We start from the raw sequence: 17,643 nt of genomic DNA, 5'->3' as shown, positions 1-17,643 counted from the left end.
TGGTAGCCAGGTAAATGGGAGTATTTTTTCCTTGCGGAGGAGAGATAAATCAAGAAACCCCAGACTGCACCGACATTACGAGTAATGCCCTTAAGAGGCAAATTATATTATTTTTATATGTACCGTCCATAGATCCATTAACTGATCTATGCAGGCGATCGTTTAAGGGCTCCACCCTTCAGGGATTGCCACTATCAAATTCCAACCTAAAGCCTACCCTAAACTTCCTGGCAAGCCGTCTTAAATTTATACCAAGATGACAGATGTGGTGTTATTTGGGCACTGCATGGTGCCATTAAGTAGGCATTACATGGCTATATTATGAGGACATTGTGTTTTTTGATTTTTTTGCACTCTTGTCATTATGAAGTGGTGTTTTTAAGGCTTTTATTGGGAAAGGCACAATTATTTAAGAATCATTACCATTCTCCTACCCTCCCAAACATGGGAAAGGAGCTCTCTACAGCCTTAGTCCATTGACCTCCACCAATCTTGATCCAGCTCTGGTTTGATATTTATGTACATGCTCCTATGTGTAGAAATTTTTACCTTCCCTTTTCCTATCCCTTGGTTGAACTTTATGGACATGTGTATTTTTTCAGCTGTACTAACTATGTACATGTACCCGTAGGTTTGAGGATTTGTAAATGTATCAAATATAGCATGATATCATTACCAGCTATTTACTTTTTCAATTGTTCTGATACATTTTCTTTAAATACAAGATAATATATTAAATGGTGACCACCCAGGAATGAGTTAAGAGTAAATACATTATTAACTTAAAAGTGAAACTTGAGCTCCCAGCTGACTGCTAGATCCCAGGAAAGAAAAGTTCAAGAACCCTTGCCTTACAATAAACCTATAATCTCCCAATTACATGGCGCTGTCATTATGTAGTAGTTATAAAAGTTTTATCAGGATAATGTTCACTGAAAGTCATGTCCGTCAAGTTCAACGTCTACTAGACTTAATAACTAAAACTGTCTGTATTTTCTCTTGGCTGAGCTATTAAGAAGGACTCTCCATTATAGAGGAGCAAGCCCTTTACAAACTAAGAGCAGACCCGGGTACCTAAATTATATTACTATCGGCCAGGAAGCCTATGATGCCACATGGAAAAGAGAGGGAAAGCAGTTTGTGCATTGTGTAGCACTATCTTGTATAGTTGTTGACTCCTCCTCCTCCATTTTTAAAGGGAACACGTCACGATGAAAATGCAGTCCGAACAGCAGGCAGCATGTCATAGAGCAAGAAGATTGATATATCGTTTTGTGAGAAAAGACTTTGTATAACTAGTAATTTATAGATCTAAATCCCTGCTCTTTCTGGGCTTAGGAGTCCAGAGGGCAGTCCTGTTCCATGTCCATACTCATACAGGGAAGGCTATCAATCATTGAGTCAGACCGCCCAATGGACTCCTAGGTAGAGGTTTAAATGAATAAAATAGAAGTTCTACTGAATCTTTTACCACAAAACTATATATTCATCTGCTCAGCTTCTCCAGCTCCATAACGTCCTGCCAGCAAATTCGACTGTATTTTAAATGTTCCTTTTAAGTGTCCTTAAGTTCATCCTCCGCCTCTGTATACAAGGAACAACATGGGCACTCAGATTCTGCAAGGTCCCACACAATGAGAAGGAACGGTCCAAACTATGTGTAGCTATTCACAGGGTCCCATCGAAGTATTCCCCATTACCAAAATATATGTAAAGTGTTCATTGTAGAAGGTGAATCGCATTAAAATATGTAGAACTAATTCCAGTAAACATCAATAAAATTACTCTGCAGGCCCCACAACTATTGGTGGCTTTCAGGGGTGGTCTGGGCCCCCAGAGAATAATGGTCATGGGTCCATGACCAATCAGTATAGTTATAGTTGAGACAATGCCTTTGAGCAGTGTATGTCTTATTTATCTCTTGGTGTTTTTGTAGGTTTTTTCTTTTTAGCCCTCACACAAACAGTCTCTTGTTCTCCGAGTCCCTTTAGTGGTGGTAGTTACTACTGAGAAGGTGACCTACCATGGACATCAAACCTAAAGTCTTCTATATCTGCATGCTAGGTGTCGTTGAGTGTAGTCTACTGTTAGCTGTAAGTAGCCGGTTTGGGCTTCAGGGAGAGGATGACTGATGTCTACTTTGGCAATCACACATATGGCCGACACTTGTCTGGAAATTCAGCCTTGGCGTTATCAGTGTCGATGGCACATTTATCATGTATAGATTAAAGATTTATGGTACTTTATTATAGACACAGATTGCTCTTTGTATTGAATAATATTGCATGACAATGGCTTATCTTAGATTTACTTTTACACTTCTCCCCATGGATTACGCAATGAAGTGTTTAGATAAATATCTGAGGTATCACTTTCTCGTGCAATAGAAACCAGACATCAACGGAAACTACTTGGAGCATCAGGCAAAGTATTGCGAACCAAAGTTGCAGTATAAAGCTTTAAAGGTTACCTGGGAGGTGACAATACTGTATAGCACAATGTCCCCATATTCTAAACCTACTGGTATATGCCATGGTCTTTACTATTGCATTTTTCTGAAATTTCAAAGCATATTTTCCAAAAAATCTCAAATCCTAAAAAGTAAATACAAATAAATTCTTCTATAATGAGTCGTTTTGAAGTGCAGTGATGTCATGCTTTTTAAATTAGCGTGACATACTTTAAGCTGTGGACCATTGACCTAACATTCAATTGTACATTTCTCAGCTAGAGGGAATCTCCAGTTTCTATAACGGAGCTGGTCTTTCCTACTTCGGACAAGAGCTTCTAACCTATTACTATGTGTGTATTGACAACAGTCCATTTTGCTATGTAAATAAAAGGGGACGTGAACAAATTCTGTATAGCTGGGCCCTCAGAGGGAGAATTATTTTTTTTCTATGTGCCCAAAATGATCCATGTTCACAACGGTCACTCACATCCAATGTGATATTATTAATGGGGCATTTCCATGATTAAAAATGTATAGCCCAACTTCTAGGACCCTCCCAATCCTAAGGACCGCTCTCTATTAAATTCTATAAGGGATAGAAAAATAGTTGTGAGCGTGCTCGGTCATGTCTCTAACTGTAATTTATAGTGTGGTTGCAGTGACCCCCCCCCTGATCCTGAGTACCCCGCTCCTATTCCCGATGCAGATGTGGCTGCACGTTCGTAGTCGCTCTTCATTAAAATCCATAATTGTGCTCCACTGTTTCCCGATCTCCCGTAGTCTTTAATGAAAAGGCACTTCATATATGACACCCCTTCTTCAGGATTAGGGACCAAGCACCTCTGGAGCCTGGGGTTCCCAGCAGTCAGGAGCTGACTGATCAGCCAATTCATATACTACAAATATTTGTTATGGAAATACCCCTTTAAAATTTTTGTTAGCAAATGCTTAATGGATGGCCTTAGGTCACACCACTCTTGCTACCTATTGTACATTATTAAGCAGTACTATGGGGCTCCGTTCAGTTGCAGATTTAGGCAAATGATCTTTGCATACTGGCTACAGGAATTTTATTAGGAAAAACAAGCCCTGGAAATAGAGAAATGGCAGTCAAATTATTTTCCAGGCAATCCGATTAGAGGTCTTAATCAGAGTTTCACATTTAATAAGCCTTCCAGCGGGTAGTTACATGCACTTAATTGCTCCACATCACCGATCCTTGCAGAGAATAAAACATGAAATTAGATTCTTGCGTGTAGTAAATTAAATATTTGTTTTAACATTATTTCAATAGCTTTAAAAAAGGTCATGTTTAACCCAAGTCATGCATAGCAAGCTCTACTTGTTTATATGGCCCACTGAGAGCGAGGAGCATGCCTTGCCCGTAATAACGCACGGTGTTAAATTAACCAGACAAATTACACAATGAGCGAGTGACAGCGAATGACACCTTAAGGACTGTCACAACCGCAATTGGGACGCTAGGAAAAACAATAACTTACATTAGAGCTTGGATCGCTATTGTTGTCTAGAGATTGTGCAAGATCTTGCAGGTTTCTTCTTCCCGCTCCAGTTTGGCACCGATGGTGTTAGGGATCTGCCAGGTACTTCATCTAGGTATACTCCTGGGATTAATCAATCCACACCTGAGGCCAGACCTGTTCGACTGACACCATCTCCCACCAACCAGGGTGGCAGGCTCAGGAGTGGGAGAGCCTATCGCGGCCTGGTCTGTCGGAGTTAGCTCCGCCCCCTGTCCTTTATTACCTGCCCTGTTCTCCCCCTCAGTGCTTGTAATTCTTTTGGATTCCTGGCCCCACTGCTGCTTGCTCCAGCCTGCTTCTGCCGTGCTTCTGCCTTGCTGCAGTTCTGCTTAAACCTGCTTTGCTTTTCCCCTGGCTTGCTTCTGTCTCCTTGCCCGCTTGGGTGTACTCACTTCGTCCTGGTCCTGACTGTCCTTTCGCCGCTCCGTTTCCTCGTGGCGTTCCGTGGCTACTGCCCCTTCCCTTGCATGTTCCCTGTTTGTTTTCCTGTGCACTTAGACAGCGTAGGGACCGCCACCCAGTTGTACCTCGTCGCCTAGGGCGAGTCGTTGCAAGTAGGCAGGGACAGGGCGGTGGGTAGATTAGGGCTCACTTTCCCTTCACCTCCTTCCGGCCATTACATAATTACAAGCCCCCACGTGGAGCATGTCAGGAAGGTGCTCCAGGTCCTTCGGGAGAATAATCTGTTTGCTAAGACTGAAAAATGTGTGTCTGGGGTACAGGAGATACCATTTTTAGGGCAAATCCTCACTCCTCATGAATTCCGCATGGACCCTGCCAAGGTTCAGGCTGTGGCGGAATGGGTCCAACCTGCCTCCCTTAAGGCGTTACAGTGTTTTTTAGGGTTCGCCAACTATTACAGGAGATTTATTGCCAACTTCTCGGTCGTCGCTAAGCCTCTTACGGACCTTACCCGCAAGGGTGCTGATGTCCTCCATTGGCCCCCTGAGGCCGTCCAGGCCTTTGAGACCCTCAAGAAGTGCTTTATCTCGGCCCCCGTGCTGATTCAGCCCAACCAAGAGGAGCCATTTATTGTGGAGGTTGACGCTTCCGAGGTGGGAGTGGGGGCCGTCTTGTCCCAGGGTACCAGCTCCCTCACCCATCTCCGCCCCTGTGCTTACTTCTCTAGGAAGTTTTCGCCCACGGAGAGTAACTATGATATTGGCAACCGCGAACTTCTAGCCATTAAATGGGCTTTTGAGGAGTGGCGGCACTTCCTGGAGGGGGCCAGACACCAGGTAACGGTCCTTACGGATCACAAGAATCTGGTTTTCCTAGAATCGGCCCGGAGGCTTAATCCTAGACAAGCTCGGTGGGCACTATTCTTTACCAGATTTAATTTCTTGGTTACCTATAGGGCTGGGTCCAAGAATATTAAGGCTGATGCTCTGTCACGTAGTTTCATGGCCAATTCTCCTTCCGAGAAGGATCCTGCTTGTATTTTACCCCCTGGTATAATCGTCTCTGCCACGGATTCTGATTTAGCTTCTGATATCGCGGCTGATCAGGGTGCAGCTCCCGGGAACGTTCCTGGGGACAAACTGTTTGTTCCCCTGCAATACCGGCTGAGGGTACTCAGGGAAAACCATGACTCCGCTCTATCTGGTCATCCTGGCATCTTGGGCACCAAACACCTCATTACCAGAAACTATTGGTGGCCTGGGTTGCCTAAAGACGTTAGGGCTTACGTCGCCGCTTGTGAGGTTTGCGCTAGGTCCAAAACCCCTAGGTCCCGACCTGCGGGCCTACTACGTTCCTTGCCCATTCCCCAGAGACCTTGGACCCATATCTCCATGGATTTTATCACCGATTTGCCTCCATCTCAGGGCAAGTCGGTGGTGTGGGTGGTAGTCGACCGCTTCAGCAAGATGTGCCACTTTGTGCCCCTTAAGAAGCTACCTAACGCCAAGACGTTAGCTTCTTTGTTTGTGAAACACATCCTGCGTCTCCATGGGGCCCCAGTCAATATCGTTTCTGACAGAGGGGTACAATTTGTTTCCTTATTTTGGAGAGCTTTTTGTAAAAAGTTGGAGATTGATCTGTCCTTCTCCTCCGCCTTCCATCCCGAAACTAATGGCCAAACGGAAAGGACCAACCAATCCCTGGAACAATATTTAAGGTGTTTCATCTCTGACTGTCAATTCGATTGGGTCTCATTCCTTCCCCTTGCTGAATTTTCCTTGAATAACCGGGTCAGTAACTCGTCAGGGGTCTCCCCGTTTTTCTGTAATTTCGGGTTTAACCCAAGATTCTCCTCCGTCTCCCCTGGTTGTTCCAATAATCCTGAGGTAGAGGATGTTCATCGGGAACTGTGCACCGTCTGGGCCCAGGTTCAGAAGAACCTAGAGGCGTCCCAGAGCGCACAAAAGATTCAGGCGGATAGTAGACGTTCTGCTAACCCCCGGTTTGTCGTCGGGGATTTGGTCTGGTTGTCGTCCAGGAACTTGCGCCTTAAGGTCCCGTCCAGGAAGTTTGCTCCCCGATTTATTGGACCTTATAAGATCATTGAAGTCCTCAACCCTGTATCCTTCCGTCTGGAGCTCCCCCCATCATTTCGCATACATGACGTCTTCCATGCCTCCCTCCTTAAACGCTGCTCCCCGTCCTGGTCCCCCTCGAGGATACCTCCTGTTCCCGTTCTCACCCCTGAGGGGGTGGAATTCGAGGTGGCCAAGATTATGGACAGTAGGATGGTCCAGGGCTCCCTCCAGTACCTGGTCCATTGGAGAGGATACGGGCCGGAGGAGAGGACTTGGGTACCTGCCCGTGATGTTCACGCTGGGGTATTGATCAGGAGGTTCCACCTTCTCTTCCCCACTAAACCGGGTCCCCTTAGTAAGGGTCCGGTGGCCCCTCATAAAAGGGGGAGTACTGTTAGGGATCTGCCAGGTACTTCATCTAGGTATACTCCTGGGATTAATCAATCCACACCTGAGGCCAGACCTGTTCGACTGACACCATCTCCCACCAACCAGGGTGGCAGGCTCAGGAGTGGGAGAGCCTATCGCGGCCTGGTCTGTCGGAGTTAGCTCCGCCCCCTGTCCTTTATTACCTGCCCTGTTCTCCCCCTCAGTGCTTGTAATTCTTTTGGATTCCTGGCCCCACTGCTGCTTGCTCCAGCCTGCTTCTGCCGTGCTTCTGCCTTGCTGCAGTTCTGCTTAAACCTGCTTTGCTTTGCCCCTGGCTTGCTTCTGTCTCCTTGCCCGCTTGGGTGTACTCACTTCGTCCTGGTCCTGACTGTCCTTTCGCCGCTCCGTTTCCTCGTGGCGTTCCGTGGCTACTGCCCCTTCCCTTGCATGTTCCCTGTTTGTTTTCCTGTGCACTTAGACAGCGTAGGGACCGCCGCCCAGTTGTACCTCGTCGCCTAGGGCGAGTCGTTGCAAGTAGGCAGGGACAGGGCGGTGGGTAGATTAGGGCTCACTTTCCCTTCACCTCCTTCCGGCCATTACAGATGGGTTAAACAGGATTGACAACTGCAGACACTTTAAGTTCCGCAAGAGCACCAAAAAGAAAAAAAAAATGCAAACAGTCTTGTTTCCTTTGTGTGGGAACCATCGGAGCATTTGGGTCACATACCGGTATTAACCTCTCTTGCTGTAAAGCCTGACTTTAAAAAATTCCATTGTCTTATCTCTATATGGTATATTGTTTCTGTGATGAAAGAGAAGACATTCCAGCTATATGTATTTTATCTGCCACTACAAGGAAAACTACAAGTCTCAGCATATGTGGCATCATAAGGCCCAGGCACCTGGGGCACATGCCAGGAGTCTTCTACCCGTTGGCCCAGTGCCAACTATTAACACTTTTAATTATTTGAGACTGATGGATACATATATAGTGGCACTATAGAACATTCTCTTAGGAGACACCCCCCCCCCCCCCATCAACCGGTGTCCTAGATATTTAAGTCTAGCAAAGCTCCATTTGCAGAAATTACAGCATTGCAGACCTTTGCCATTCTAGCTGTTAATTTGCTGAGGTAATCGGGAGAAATTTCACCCCATGCTTCCAGAAGCCCCTCCCACAAGTTGGTTTGGCTTGATGGGCACTTCTTGCGTACCATACGGTCAAGCTGCTCCCACAACAGCTCTATGGGGTTGAGATCTGGTGACTGTGCTGGCCACTCCATTACAGATAGAATACCAGCTGCCTGCTTCTTCCCTAAATAGTTCTTGCATATTTTGGAGGTGTGCTTTGGGTCATTGTCCTGTTGTAGGATGAAATTGGCTCCAATCAAGCGCTGTCCACAGGGTATGGCATGGCGTTGCAAAATGGAGTGATAGCCTTCCTTATTCAAAACCCCTTTTACCTTGTACAAATCTCCCACTTTACCAGCACCAAAGCAACCCCAGACCATCACATTACCTCCACCATGCTTGACAGATGGTGTCAGGCACTCTTCCAGCATCTTTTCAGTTGTTCTTCGCCTCACAAATGTTCTTCTGTGTGATCCAAACACCTCAAACTTCGATTCATCTGTCCATAACACTTTTTTCCAATCTTCCTCTGTCCAATGTTTGTGTGCTTTTGCCCATATTAATCTTTTCCTTTTTATTAGCCAGTCTCCGATATGGCTTTTTGTTTTCCACTCTGCCCTGAAGGCTAGCATCCCGGAGTCGCCTCTTCACTGTAGACGTTCGTTTTGCGGGTACTATTTAATGAATCTGCCAGTTGAGGACCTGTGAGGCGTCTATTTCTCAAACTAGAGACTCTAATGTACTTGTCTTGTTGCTCAGTTGTGCAGCGGGGCCTCCCACTTCTATTTCTACTCTGGTTAGAGCCCGTTTGTGCTGTCCTCTGAAGGGAGTAGTACACACCGTTGTAGGAAATCTTCAGTTTCTTGGCAATTTCTCGCATGGAATAGCCTTCATTTCTAAGAACAAGAATAGACTGTCGAATTTCACATGAAAGCTCTCTCTTTCTAGCCATATTGAGAGTTTAATCGAACCCACAAATGTAATGCTCCAGATTCTCAACTAGCTCAAAGGAAGGTCAGTTTTATAGCTCCTCTAAACAGCAAAACTGTTTACAGCGGTGCTAACATAATTGCACAAGGGTTTTCAAGTGTTTTCTAATCATCCATTAGCCTTCTAACACAGTTAGCAAACACAATGTACCATTAGAACACTGGAGTGATGGTTGCTGGAAATGGGCCTCTATACACCTATGTAGATATTGCATTAAAAACCAGACGTTTGCAGCTAGAATAGTCATTTAGCACATTAACAATGTACAGAGTGTATTTCTGATTAATTTAATGTTATCTTCATTGAAAAAAACTGTGTGCTTTTCTTTCAAAAATAAGGAGATTTCTAAGTGACCCTAAACTTTTGAACGGTAGTGTGTGTGTGTGTGTGTGTGTGTGTATATATGTATATATATATATATATATATATATATATATTATATATATATATTATATATATATATTAAATTCAGATATCGAGTTGCCACAAATTGCCTGTATTGTCATGTTATTTTACTTCCCACTTATTGCATAGGGGATACTGAGTGCTTGTTGACAGATGCGTGATGTCAGCCCAAGATCTTTCAATCTGCTGGGGGGTGGGGACCACATTAGTCCCATCTCATGTTGAATGGGACTGCCGACGTCATTCAGTAAACAAGTGATGGTATCGCTTTTTATATCAAGTGGGGTTTTTTGTGTATTTTTTCTTTGTAGTGCAGCAACGAGTGGATTCAAAAAGAGAAGTTTAATACTTCCCCCTTAGGCATTGTTCAAAGTTTTTTCAGGATTATTTTTTATAACTATTTTCAGTATAGGCTAAAGAAAAAAAACTGGACCAAAAATGCAAAGTATCAAAAACCCCTTCTGCTTGGTTAGATTTCCATAAGGCCTGATGCACATGACCAGCTGTAAATATAGTAATGATACAGTATTTTATATGGATGTGCAAAATGCACTAATTCGGTTCTCTATGGCTTGTCGTATCAGTTCTGAATTTACCACAAGCCTTTACTTTACAGCATTGCTGTAAAGATGGAGCCTCTTTGCAGACTTTCATGTCCTTTTTGCCGCAGTAAGATATAACATTTGATTGAAGGCAACTATAAGGTTTTTTTGTTGCAGCGACAGGATGAGACTTGTATTCTGTAGATTTTCCATGGTATATGACAAATCACATAATTTTTTTTATGGAGCAACTAATTGTTTTGACTGCCCTCTCTCAGCCAATGATGGCGCGCTTGTAGCCAATATTTAATCAGTTGTCACAGTTTAACATTTTCAGCATCCTATGTCGTGGCCATACACACAGAATGATACCACCAATTAACCCCTCGCATACTGCTATTTAAGAGAACCATCACCCCTCCTGACATGTCTATTTTAGTACATACTCTATTGCCCATGAAATAATTATTTTAGAATATATTTTCTTAGAACTCTGCTTTGTACCGTTCCTCTGTTATTCCTCCTAAAATTGTATGAATAAATTGACGGCTGATGTTACCATTCCCCTTGTCAAAAGGGTGTGTCCAAACAGTCTCACTCTGTCAGCACTGATTTGACATTATCAGTATGTATAGAGATACACCCCCTACTGGTAACACCCAGTTGTCAATGTATTCATAATTTTCTAGGAGGAATAACAGAGGACCAGCACATTGTAGAGTTCCAAGAACAGATGCTTAATGATTATCGTTTCATGGGGAATACAATTATTTACTAAAACAGACATGTCATGAGAGGTGACCGGTCCTCCGCTTAAAGCCAAAATAATTAATATGGAAGTGGAAAACACAGGAATCAGATGGTAACAATTCAATCGGTATAATTATTTAATCAGGAATGGCCGCCTAGTGGTATCTGACCACAGATATTGGACTCTCAGCAGATTCTATAGACATAAGTGTAATTTGTATGGTTGGCTCATATTCTAATCTGCAGATGAAGAGTGACCCTTTCTCTTCAGCTGCTGTAAAAACCTCAAGTTCCAGCAGAACATGATGGGGCTTGTAGTTTCACCAGTTAACAATCTACATGCTGCAGTCCCAATCCTTTTTAGCAGGTTTGCCTGTTGTACTGAAGTACAATGATACAGTTACTCCCTGCCACACCTTAAGCCGAGCTATACCATGCATACAGAACCTGCCGGCTGTGCTGAATGTGTTAATAAGACAGGTATCAGAGGAGCCTGCCTACCTCAGTTACATTTTAAACCCAGAAGGAGGAGCGAATCAGGTCGGGTGCAGGTCAGAGCGGGGAAAGAAAATTAGCTGAAGAAGCAGAATCCATGCCAACAGCAAAAGCCAAACAGCAACGTTACAGCTTAAAGACACAGCCCACATGGAAATTGTCCATCTGCCACAACGCCTCACACTCCGCACTGGATTCAGTTTAATTTTAAGGTCCATATCCGTCCATTTAAACCAATGTTCTGTCCCAATGTGATTAGAAGACCTAGATTCATGGGTCTACTATGTCAGACGCTTCTGTCTGTCCATATGTTCAAGTCCAGAACTACTTCTGTGAAAATAATCTTCTTGGGGGCATGGGAACATGTTGAGGTTTTAGAGGACGGCCCTGGCATTGACTTGACAATCCTGGCATCACAGATTTTGATTGATTAGCTCAAGAGATTAATGAACTTCTCTATCTTATTCTTCTAGGGGGCAGTATGGACTTGGAGGCATTGGAGAGCAGTCACAGTCCGGCACCAGACAATCCGTATGAAAGGGAGAGAAGCAAAAGCCATGGTCTGACACCGCTCAAGGGGCTCCCAGAAAAAGCTGACCTGCTATCTTTAGATGTGAAAAGGTCACAGCCACTGTTAATACAGAGTGGAAGATGGGGGTAAGTTATGAATGGGGGGCTGGAATAAGAATTGATTCACCAAAATGTTAAACAAACTATATCAACCTTGAAGTCTGTCTGGTAGCCAATGCTTGAGAACAATGACTACTTGGACCTATGTTCTATGAGTTATTCTAATATCAGTGGATATACATTTATCCTTGATCTTTAAAACCTCCTTTAGGCTCCTAAATCTTCTGAATTCCATTCTATAGTAACCATCCCTATATTATGGGCTCCCAGAAGACTCTTCCTGAATATTCTCTTTATTGTAGGCGATTACGAGATGAGGACTCACGATCATCATCACTCCCTGACATCCCAAATCCATTCCCAGAACTCTGCAGCTCTTCCCCAATCCTTAGCAACACACCCAACAGCAGTTCCCCTCTGGAAGGGGGTCCTCATGTAAGTACCAATTTCTATCACTTCATAATCCATTATTTTTGTGTACGTAAGCTCTTTAGTTCAAAGGGATAACTACCTTCATATGTACACTGGTCCATCCTATAAAAGGCTACGAATGCTATTAGCTCTTATTTGGTTTAGCCCTTAAAAATGGCTGCATAATCCAAATAATATGCATGGCACAATTTACTAAACTGCATTATGATTACTCAAAGATGCTTCATTGGAAAAGATATGCACAAATTAATATTAGCTGTTTAGTGTGTAGTACCGATTATAACCTACAGGTGTCACTGCTACTTAGACTGAACAGCAATAATGAGAACCATAGGTGCAAGAACTTTTTTTATTTTTTTCAGTTTCTGACATAATTACAAATTCTAAACAGAGAAATGGTCTTAGGAAGCGGACCACATCATGGTTTTCTTCCACCCATGGCAAAAAATGTCAGCCTATTGGGTCCTGTCACAATAAATCCTCCTATAATAGTGGTTAGTGAGTAGAAGGACGGTTGGGAGATGTTGGGTATATATTGATCTAAATGATGATTCTTCTGTAAGAGCAGATGGTGAAGGTATATAGTGAGGATGGCACGTGCCGATCACTAGAAGTGACAGCGGGAGCCACAGCACGACATCTGTGTGACATGCTGGTGGAGAGGGCACACTGCCTAAGTGATGAGAGCTGGTCCTTAGTGGAGCTTCACCCACATCTCGGCCTCGGTGAGTACAACAAATACATTTACATTTTTATTATATATCTTCAGTGACCGGTCACCCACACAGAGCATTTTACCTAATGATGTTTTATAGGCTTGTGTTTTCTCACCCTTACAAGCCGTATCGTTTGTAGTTTGTTTAGGTAGCAAAAAGCTGCCAACCTATGTCACCATAGTTAATCCTGATATCAGGTCATTTTTGCTACTTATAGAAATTTTAGTTTAACATTAATGGCCCGTGCACACGTCCGTATTACAAATCTGTAATACGGCGCCCATAGACTACTATGGGGCCACACTGTACCACACCGTGCCTTCAATTGTATATGGAGCCACACAGCGGTGGTATTTTCAGATTCATGTGGAAACCATACAGTATGTTCCAACAACTGCAGTATTACAGAGACATTCTCTTCTAGAAGCATTGCATGTAGGGGAGAATTAGGTGCTTCACAGTAACACCATACCACGGTGTACGGAGTGCCTACCGTTCCAGAATAAAAAACCTTAGGGACTTCATCTACTACCCCACAAGCTTTGTGCATGAGGCTTTGCAGTGTGCATGAGCCCTATGGCAGAGGAAAAGCTACCACTCAGCACAGGCCTATTGAGTATTTCTAATATACCCAGTCCTTTAGAAGTGGGTACACTATATACAGGGAATAAGAAAATCACACGCCAAATTTTACAGCTCAATTTCACACACATTTCAGAGCAGGATCTCTAGTACTGCTCATCCTGATCTACGTGGTCCATGAATACAATGTTAGATCTACAGTGAAAACTGACTTTTACAAAGGCAGTAAAAAGGGGCACATGAAGAAACTCTGCATACGGCTCTATATACATGAAGAAACTCTGCATACGGCTCTATATACATGAAGAAACTCTGCATACGGCTCTATATACATGAAGAAACTCTGCATACGGCTCTATATACATGAAGAAACTCTGCATACGGCTCTATATACATGAAGAAACTCTGCATACGGCTCTATATACATGAAGAAACTCTGCATACGGCTCTATATACATGAAGAAACTCTGCATACGGCTCTATATACATGAAGAAACTCTGCATACGGCTCTATATACATGAAGAAACTCTGCATACGGCTCTATATACATGAAGAAACTCTGCATACGGCTCTATATACATGAAGAAACGCTGCATACGGCTCTATATACATGAAGAAACTGCATACGGCTCTATATACATGAAGAAACGCTGCATACGGCTCTATGTACATGAAGAAACTGCATACGGCTCTATGTACATGAAGAAACTCTGCATAAGGCTCTATGTACATGAAGAAACTCTGCATACGGCTCTATGTACATGAAGAAACTCTGCATACGGCTCTATGTACATGAAGAAACTCTGCATACGGCTCTATGTACATGAAGAAACGCTGCATACGGCTCTATGTACATGACGCAACTCCGCATACGGCTCTATGTACATGAAGAAACGCTGCATACGGCTCTATGTACATGAAGAAACTCTGCATACGGCTCTATGTACATGAAGAAACGCTGCATACGGCTCTATGTACATGAAGAAACTGCATACGGCTCTATGTACATGAAGAAACTCTGCATACGGCTCTATGTACATGAAGAAACTCTGCATACGGCTCTATGTACATGAAGAAACTCTGCATACGGCTCTATATACATGAAGAAACTCTGCATACGGCTCTATATACATGAAGAAACTCTGCATACGGCTCTATATACATGAAGAAACGCTGCATACTGCTCTATATACGCAGTCGTATTGCTTAGGAAGAGGTTTTCCTCATCTCACGAGTGAAGACAGGATTCTGTCCTTGGCTCTAATTCTTTACAATTCATTCATAGAGCTGTAATACAGCTGTGTGCATGAACAATAAAACGTAGATTTATATGCCATTCCTTGTTGGTGGAAAGCTTTTGGGCACCGTAATGGCAGCCATTCGTGGTTGTCACCCAGCATTTGTGAGCTGTAAAAGACCAAAGTATCGCAGAATTGGCAACATTTGTTTTATTTTAAGGAGGGAAATGCCTTGTAATACAGAAACAAAACTGTTTATCCATATGTCTAGATCACAGTATAACACGGCATTTAGAAATGTTGACCATATTGTACAGGATTAGAAAACACGGCTGCTTTGTTCTAGAAACAGCACCACACATGTACATTGGTTGCGTGTGGTATTGCAGCTCCACTTTATTTAAGTGAATGAGGCTAAGCTACAATACCACACACAACCCGTGGACAAGTATGGCACTATTTTTGGAATAAAGTAGCCATGTTTTTCGAATCCTGTACAACTCCATTAACACCCTTACTAATTCACAGTGCAGGAGCTTTGGTGAGTTCTTGTGAAAGTGTAGTGGTGGTGGCCTTACCCTAACGTTAGTAAAATATGTTCTCTCCTGCCTCACAGAACGGTGTCTTGAAGATCACGAGTCCGTGGTGGAGGTGCAGGCCATGTGGCCAGCTGGAGGAGACAGCAAGTTCATTTTTCGCAAGAATTTCGCCAAGTATGAATTGTTTCGGGGATCTCCGGTGAGTACAAAGGATCTTATGTCTACAGACAGATAAATGGTTGTGATAGGGCTTGTTCAGATAATTATATGTTCCTCTCTGACCTGTCATTCAAGTATGTTTTGGTCAGACTCCTTTACATTGCAGAATATTTTACTCATTGTACTTCTGCATCACTGATCACGAGGACTGGGGAACGTACTTGCCGAGTCTCCTTTAAATAACCCTAGTGGCAAAATACCATTACTAACTTTTTCCAGCATAACTGCATTGTAATATAACCCATCATAACAAGACCATCAATGTGAAGGTATGACTACCTTGCCTTACTGGTATGTTCTCCTTGTGTTCTTATGAGTTTCTTCCATTCACTATTTTCTTCAACCATACTCAAAGACATGGTGGCAACTACACTAAGTTTTACATACACCCCCTGCAGAATTTGTTGGGCAGTCTGCTGTCCACAAATAGGATGCATTGTACGTATCCTGTCCATACAGTACAGTGGAGGTGTCTTGCCTAGTAACTGCATCCTATAATGGGTGGATAGCTTGCACTGGACATAAAAATTGCACGATTGGCGGCACATACTGATGATCCCGACCCATCCCACTGAGTTTCTAGTTAGTAATACAGACTGGAGATGGATCTTCGAGCCGTAGTGATAAATATTAGCCACATATTAAAACATTTGTATTGATTTAGGTACAAACTCCCATGTCTTGCTGCTGTAGGAGTGTCTGGGAAGAACTGGAGAGAACCGGGTGGTGGAGGCCCCTATAAGTGGTGGATGTTCCTTGGCGATTTCCCCTTTTACCCTCGGTATAATCCAGCCCTGGGTGAACCAAAACTTATTTAGACTCCTCAGCTACCGGGGGAGTATAGGGGTCCCTCAAAACACACCTTGGTAGGCAATGCTGCCAGCAGCTGTGCATGTGTGTTACTCACTCCTTGGGGTTACAGGAACAGCCGAGCAAACTTAGGTTATTTATCCTGTATTGATTTATAGTTACCGCCTATATTATAGGCCACAGCTGCATTTACAATTCTGCTGGTTTCAGAGGTAAAAGTTTTACATTTTGATGTAGGGACAACTAACTTCATTGTAGGAGCTTATAGGGGTGTGTCTGTCAACAAGTTGTTGACTGTTTCTATTAGCAACCAACAGCACTGTGAATACAGGTCTGGACTATAACACAAGCTGTTACTCAATACAAAATTACTCGCCTATTTCTGTACGATATATAATATATAAATATTCTTGAAATATTTATAAAAAGAGCTTCATATTTTCTCTTACAGTATGCCTTATTCCCAGAGGACATGATTTCTGGAAACTTAGAAGCTCATAAAGGACTGTCTCACTCAGAGCTTATACAGGTAAGTAATTGAGAAGAACAGACAAGGAGCTTGACCTCCTATGTCCAGGACAGCTCATTAATATCTGGTTTTCTCAGTTCTTGCTGATGGTGTGAGTGTGTCTTGGACATTGTGTACAGTGACTGGACAATTTAGAGAACGCTGAAGCAATCAACCAGTTTAGGATTACAGAGACTTGACAACTAAAGCAGGTCTGGACTGTTTATGGAAAGATATCCAAGATGACTTTCTACACACGTAACTTGGCTGAAACCTGATGATTATTCTCCCTCACAGAACTTCCTCAACTCGGGCAGCTGGCCCGAGATCCAAGGCTACTTACATATGAAGGAGAGTGGACGCAAAGTATGGAAACGCTTCTTTTTTTTCCTGCGCCGCTCCGGCCTCTATTACTCTGCAAAGGGGACATCCAAGGTAATAATACACTGCATGGCAAAAACGCATATGTACATATAAAGCAATTCAAGCTGTAACACTTGGGGGGTGTTTATCTTCAAACCTAATTGGTGCTGGATATTACAAAAGTATTTGGGGTGCTGAGTGACAGAGTAGCTTAAAAGAACTTGGCAAAATTAGGGCAGGTTAGGATCTGTTCACATTTGCATGGTGGCTTCCGTTCAGAACAAGGTACAGATACCACTGACGCCGGACGGACACTATTGACTTACAATAGGATCCATTGGGTTCCATCGTAATTTCCATTAATTTGATGGGAAGAATAGCACCGCATGCAGTTCTATTCCTCCCGTCATATCTGCTGGAACTGTGAATACAGCCTAAAGTATTGCC

The 17,643-nt window shown here is 43.3% G+C and overlaps 1 protein-coding gene across 2 annotated transcripts in view; it reads left to right on the top strand.

The window, feature by feature from the left end:
* The window catches only part of GRB7 (growth factor receptor bound protein 7), a 75,267-nt gene that overhangs the window by 35,179 nt on the left and 22,445 nt on the right, over window positions 1–17,643 (top strand). The window contains exons 1-7 of one of the 2 annotated variants that reach the window (XM_075846142.1): window positions 11,324–11,370; window positions 11,632–11,815; window positions 12,091–12,223; window positions 12,789–12,945; window positions 15,374–15,495; window positions 16,777–16,854; window positions 17,131–17,268. In XM_075846142.1, coding sequence (XP_075702257.1) covers window positions 11,640–11,815; window positions 12,091–12,223; window positions 12,789–12,945; window positions 15,374–15,495; window positions 16,777–16,854; window positions 17,131–17,268 — 804 coding nt within the window. In that variant the 5' untranslated portion in view covers window positions 11,324–11,370; window positions 11,632–11,639. Of the gene's footprint in view, window positions 1–11,323; window positions 11,371–11,631; window positions 11,816–12,090; window positions 12,224–12,788; window positions 12,946–15,373; window positions 15,496–16,776; window positions 16,855–17,130; window positions 17,269–17,643 lie in introns of those variants that run through there. The other variant, XM_075846141.1, reaches the window with a different exon arrangement.

The sequence above is a fragment of the Rhinoderma darwinii genome, chromosome 13, assembly GCF_050947455.1.
Source record: "Rhinoderma darwinii isolate aRhiDar2 chromosome 13, aRhiDar2.hap1, whole genome shotgun sequence".
NCBI classification, from domain to species: Eukaryota; Metazoa; Chordata; class Amphibia; order Anura; family Rhinodermatidae; genus Rhinoderma; species Rhinoderma darwinii.
This window is presented reverse-complemented; position numbering and strand designations above follow the sequence as displayed.